This window comes from Belonocnema kinseyi, chromosome 6, assembly GCF_010883055.1.
Source record: "Belonocnema kinseyi isolate 2016_QV_RU_SX_M_011 chromosome 6, B_treatae_v1, whole genome shotgun sequence".
Lineage (NCBI taxonomy): Eukaryota > Metazoa > Arthropoda > Insecta > Hymenoptera > Cynipidae > Belonocnema > Belonocnema kinseyi.
This window is the reverse complement of record NC_046662.1, coordinates 137,670,689-137,676,688: the sequence shown is the minus strand read 5'-3', so window position 1 is coordinate 137,676,688 and position 6,000 is coordinate 137,670,689. Positions and strand designations below refer to the sequence as shown.

The window sequence follows — 6,000 nt, the reverse complement described above, 5'->3', positions numbered from 1 at the left end:
TAATCGGAGAGTAGAAAAGGAGCCAAAAAATATTAACTAACAGTGTTTACGTAGATAATAAAGAAAACCGGGCTTAGAATGCTGCCTTGGGGGACACCCGCTCGAATGAATTTCTCTTTGGAGAGTACCTAGCCTATTTTGACTGAGAATTTTCTGTTAGAAAGATAAGAGTTTATAAAGATGATGAGCTCTCTTGGGAAATTGTAATTTATTAGTTTTTTTCAGCAGTCCTGCATGCGAGACACTGTCAAAAGCTTTTTCTACATGGAGGAAAACAGCTCCAGTATTTTTTCTTCGATTGAAATTTAAGCTAATGGCTTCGGTTAGCTTGAGCATCATGTGCTGCGTAGAGTGACCTTTTCTGAAACCGTATTGTTCCGGTTGAAGGATGCTGTTTTCTTCGAGGTGAAAGTTTACGCGTGTGAGTATTATTTTTTCAACAAATTTTCTCATTTTATTGAGAAGACTAATGGGCCTGTAGCTGGTTGGATGATATGGATCCTTGCTTTTTTCCGCAATGTGCTGAGTATCGAATGGCTCGTCATGTAGAGCGAAGTTACTTTCATACTTTTCCGCTGGGATAGGAGGGAGCGCAAACTTTTGGTCGTCCGGATTCTTGAGAGGGGAAATATTAGTTCGCGGGTTTTTTAGGGCTTTAGTCATACGATATATAGAGTTATCCTTGATTTGAAGTTTACCGACATCTCTATTACAATTTTTGCATCTGTGCTCTTAAACTTCAATTGCTATAGTTTTCCGAAGGTGGTTAATGACATTTTTAAGGATACAGCCTTTAGATTTTGATGCGTTCGGCAGAGTTTATTGCGAGTGTTGATAAGGTCTTCAATCTCGGGGCTGAGAGGTGAATCGTATTTGTTAATGGAGGTCTGAGGGACTGAAGGGTGAAAGCAGTTTTTATGCTAGAGGTATGATTAGTTACGGCTTCGTCGATGTGGCTAGCGTTTGTTATTGAAGGTTCAAAATAAAGAAGTGTTTCTAGGGTCGAGTTGAATGTTTGCCAATTAGCTTTTTCTAAATTATAGCGAGGCGTAACCGGACCTTTTTCACAGTTTGCAAAAAGGCTTAGAAGAACTGGTCGAATTGCATCTAATTGGTTAATGGTGCCAGTGTCATGAGTATAGAAGTTATTTTTGGTCATTGCAAAGTCAATAAGGTCAGATTTATGTTTGATGTTGTGAGGGTAAAAGGTATACGAATCTGGTGCTGAAACTGAGGGATTCTTATCATTGATAAATTCGAATAATTGTTTTCCAATTTTGTTAGTTCTGATATTCCAAGCTAAGTGTTTGGTATTTAGATCCCCTGCAGCTATTACCGTGATGCAAGTTTGAATATTTTTCTGTAGTCATTTTTTGTAAATTCGCGAGAGGGAGTATGATAAAGAGAGACTATAGCATTTGGTTTCCTGTGAATTTTAATTTGTATAGCAGTACCTTCGGGGACTTCAAGTTTGGGGATTATTAGTTCGTGGTTATCGATATTTTCTTGAATTAGAATCACGGTACCTCTATTAGTGTTATTTCTGTACAATTTATATCCACGGACTAGGTCGAAGCGAAGGGATTCGCGTAGTAAAATTTCACTGAGCAAGCAAATGGTAATGTTATTATGGTAGAAGTATGTTGCTAATTCGTGTCTTTTTTTAAGGATACCCTGAGGATTCCAACTAATTATTTTTCGTGTGTTGTTATTGAAGTTGGCCATTTTCTATAGCAAGAGAAAGTATACTATCATTTCGGCAGTTGAATTTATAGCTTCCGTAATGTTGACCCCCCCCCCCCATTATATCAGTGGTTAAGATTGTAGCTCTTTTCAAGAGGTTTACTAGATTTATTTTCATATCTTGAGTAGATAAACTTTTATTGGGAGTGATTACTGGAGGGTTTTTGTTTTGTGGCATGGGAAATGTCGCGGAGGTTGGTGCTTTAGCTCGATTATTGGTGGGTTTTGAGATTTTGGATGACTGTGTAGTGTGAGTTTTTATTGTGTTCATTTTTGATGTAGAGGCGACGGCTGTGCTATAAAGCGGTAATTTTGGCGATATTGGGGCATTGACTACTAGGGCGTCGACATGTCTCAGATTTTTTTTGGTTCAATCTGTTGAGCTGGTTTAAAGGGAGTAGTTTCTTTTTGTAAATTTAGAGATTTTGGTTTATTATTAAATTTTTAGAGGCATTTTAAAAGGCAGAACAGCCCCTGTAATTCGCGGTGTGGTCTTCAACGCAGTTAGCGCAAGTAGCCGGCGATTCAAGATCTTTTGTGCATTCGTGACTCAGATGCGCGCCCCCGCACTTCACACAACGTGGAGTGGCATGGCACATGTCAGAGACATGATGGAATCTTTGGCACTTGTAGCACTGCGAAGTTTCCTTTGGTTTAACGTAGGGTTCTACTTTTATTTTTATGTAGGCAATGGATTGGAGATTGAGAAGCTTTTTTGTTTGTGGAGTATTTGGGACCGCTACCAGAAGCATAGGTAGCGCTTTCTTAGTTGGTTGGTTTCTCATGCGAGCGACCGACGTAATAGTGTATCCGTCCTCTTTGAGTTCAGAAAGAACTGAATCTTCCGGGTAAGCAGTGGGGATATTCCGAATAACGAGCATGTATATGTGGCAAATTACTGCTTTTATACAGATAGTATTGGAAGCCTTGCTGCTCTAGATTAGTTATAATTTTAGGTTAGTCTTCAATATAAGACACGCGAACTGAATAAACATCTGCGCCGATGTTATATACTATGGGTGGGTATTGAGTTGACTGTTTCAGGAGTTTATGGAGAATTGCGTAGGGGTGGTTAGCCTTGTCCACAATTACATCAATAGGATGTATTTTTCGTGGTCCTGCTGATTTTTAGTGTTAAGGTTAGGTGGATCAATTACTCCTTTTAGGTTAGACTATGAGAAGCTAATTACTGACGTTCTCGACGTCCTACTGCTTCCTCTGATTGAGGTGACTGAGGACTGGCTACTATTACCGCTGTCCAAAGCGTTAAGCGATATTTTAGTGAGTTCTCGCTTCTTACTCCTAGCGGTTACTTCTGAGAAGTTGCTTTCAACTTTTTCCGTTTCCATTTTGGTGATGGCTACTTTTCTGGGGGTGCTGCTTCCTCCTGGACAGGAGGCTGGTTTTGAGTTCTGTGATATGGCTGTCACAGAGCGCAAAGTGTTTCAATAAATCGATTCGATGCGTCTATTAAACCGGAATCTATCAATCTATCATGAGCATCTCATCAATTTTTGAAAAAAATAATTAATCCAATGTCTGCTTTCCAAACGAACGGCCTCTCATTCATTCAATGGTAACTCAATCCATTCATCATGGAGTGTGGCAGAAGCACTCTCTTTTATGCTGAGAGCGCGCGGCCGAGCGCGAGGTTTCTCCCACTCTATCGAAGTGGAGGAATTAGTGGAAACCTCAGTCCTAGAGTTCTCCATTCTCCGTCGAATGTTTGGCGCGCTGTCCGATGAGATTATTTCAACCTGTGCCGTTCTGCCTGTCCTTTCGCTTCTCCAGTGTCTCAGCATAAAATTGTTTATACAATAAAATACAGTAAAATCTGAACATATTTAAAACCTAATAATACATTTATGTAAAAATAATTCCAATATGAAAAACTCAATATAAAATGAGAAAGAATTTGAAGAACTTAATACTATACACGTAAAATAGTTCTAATATGAACTGGTAATAAACGCAATATAAAATCTGAACATATTTAAAACCTCATAATATATTCATGTAAAAATAAGTCTAGCATGAAAACGTAATATAAAATTGGGAAAAAATAACAGAAGAAATATATTTAAAAGGAATAAGAGGACATGTACAAATTATATTATATTTTCATTCGGGTTCATTAAAGCACGGAAGTTCTTAACGTTTCATTTATTTATTTTAAGTTGCAATTGAAGTTATTCTGTCCTAAAAGTCAGTGTCACGAACAAGTGATCAGTTTGTGCGTGCACATGTTTATTATGACAGAACTGAACACAAAATTTCAGAGAAATCTACTAAGCAGATAATTTTCATTATGAAATCTAAGGTGCTTCATAAATGGCTATGCCCCATTTTTGGTACACGACTGGGCCCGTACGTGGGCGCATGGATTTTTCTAAACTTCATTGTTGACAATAGGGAGTAAGAAAATGTCGTCGTAGCGTCAGAGGAAAAGAAACCTTGAGACATTGTAAGAGTGAAAGTTTACAGAGACGAAAAATTATTGTTTCTTTTCGTCTGTCGCCGTTTGCAGCCATCGGCATGTATCAATCCACTTTCAAGTAATTGAGTACAAGTTATATTTTTATTGACTAACTTGTGCATAAATAGAATAGCTTGCGCTGTGCGATGTAACTTCAGAGAGCTGATATTTAAAGGAGCAGAAATATGCGAATAGTCGTGTGACAGTCGTGGATTAGGAAGACCTAACTTAATCAATATGCTGGAGAAAAGAGAGTTTATCATCTACAAAAATTCCAAGGTCGCGCATGACATGAAAAATTTTGACAAAAGATTCATCTATGAAGTATTGGAAGTCAACAGGATATATTTTCGCGAAAAACGCATCATGTTTAAAAAAACTTAATAGCTTTTAAAATTTTATCAAAAAATTAATATAAAAAAAAATCCTTTCAAACTTTCGTATTAATATTAAGAATATTCTTTCATTCTCTTGAAACTTTTCAAAGTTTTAAAAAAGCTTCTACGCATGTAATTCAAAATCTTTCAAAACTGATTTTTCAAAATAATTTGTGTAAAGTTTTTTTTTTGAAGTGAAATTGGAAAAATGCTAGTGCTAACTTTTGTGTTACGAAAGGTATGAATGTTGCTTTAGAAAACAAATATGACATAACATAAGTTAATCCTTTCTTTTACACAAAACCTGGAAGATCTGGCAGGGTCATTGCATTTTTTTAATTCTGTGGAAAAAGTGAATCTTGCAAATAGTGTCAGGGTTTTTTAATTTGAAAGAATTATTTCAAAGACTATTAATCAAAGTTAAAATTCTCGATTGAAAATTGAAGCATTTATCCAGACAATTTTTCGGTTCAAGCTGTAACTATTCTATTTTTTTAATTGGTTTAAGATTAATCTTCTTATTTTTTATAGAATATTTAACTATTTCTTGAAAATTCGTCGTCTTATAAATATTTTATATATATTAGGAAACCTTTATATTCCTAAAATATTTTTAATCACTTCAACACTTCTATATTCTTTAACGCCCAAATTTTTCTTACAATTTTTAAGTCCTAAAAATTTTTCAAATTGCCGACGATATTATGGATTCTTTCTCAGCATTTTTAGAAATCTTTTAAAATTGTCTCTAACAATTTATTTTAAAAAACAAGAAATCGTTTCAAATTTTTTGTATGAATATGATTTTAGTGGATGTTTTCAGTTTGTTATTTGCTGAAATGCCGACAAATGTTGAGCGAAATATAGATTTATTAAGATTTCGAAAGAAAAAGCTTTTTAAGAATTTTGAAAGATTTGAAAATGATAAAAAAGTTTTCTTAAGTTTCCTAACAAAATTTAACATTTTTCTTATTTTTAAATTGCATTTGAAGAGAATACTTAAAAAGATTCCAAGATTATTAAAGAAAATTATCAAAATTATCAAAAATTAGTTTTGAGACCATATTTCTACAACTTTTTCAAAACATTAAGAAAAATCGCCAAAAAAGATTCAGGAAAATTTTAATACTGAGAAGATTTTTAAAAGATAAAAGAAAATTTAGAATTCTGAAGATTTTTAAATAAAGTTTTGGATTCCATTTCAGAATTTGGACAGGTTTTAAGAAATAAAAAATTGTTGGCCTAACATTTCGGGGAAAGTTTTAATTCATTTTTTACTTAAAAAACAAATTTTTTTAAAGAAACTTTAAAAATATTTTGAAACTTTTTAAAACATTAAAAAACTGCGTTGACTCAAGAATCCGGTAAACAAAAGTATCAACACTCAGAAATTTCGAAAAAGTA

General features: G+C 34.7%; 1 protein-coding gene across 1 annotated transcript in view; it reads right to left on the bottom strand.

Annotated features, from left to right (window-relative positions):
• Positions 1–6,000, bottom strand: part of LOC117175622 (protein stoned-B) — a 320,808-nt gene that overhangs the window by 21,848 nt on the left and 292,960 nt on the right. The window contains exons 11-12 of the mRNA XM_033365331.1: positions 2,934–3,166; positions 2,314–2,678 (exon numbers count right to left, since the gene is read on the bottom strand). Coding sequence (XP_033221222.1) covers positions 2,314–2,678; positions 2,934–3,166 — 598 coding nt within the window. The remainder of the gene's footprint in view (positions 1–2,313; positions 2,679–2,933; positions 3,167–6,000) is intronic.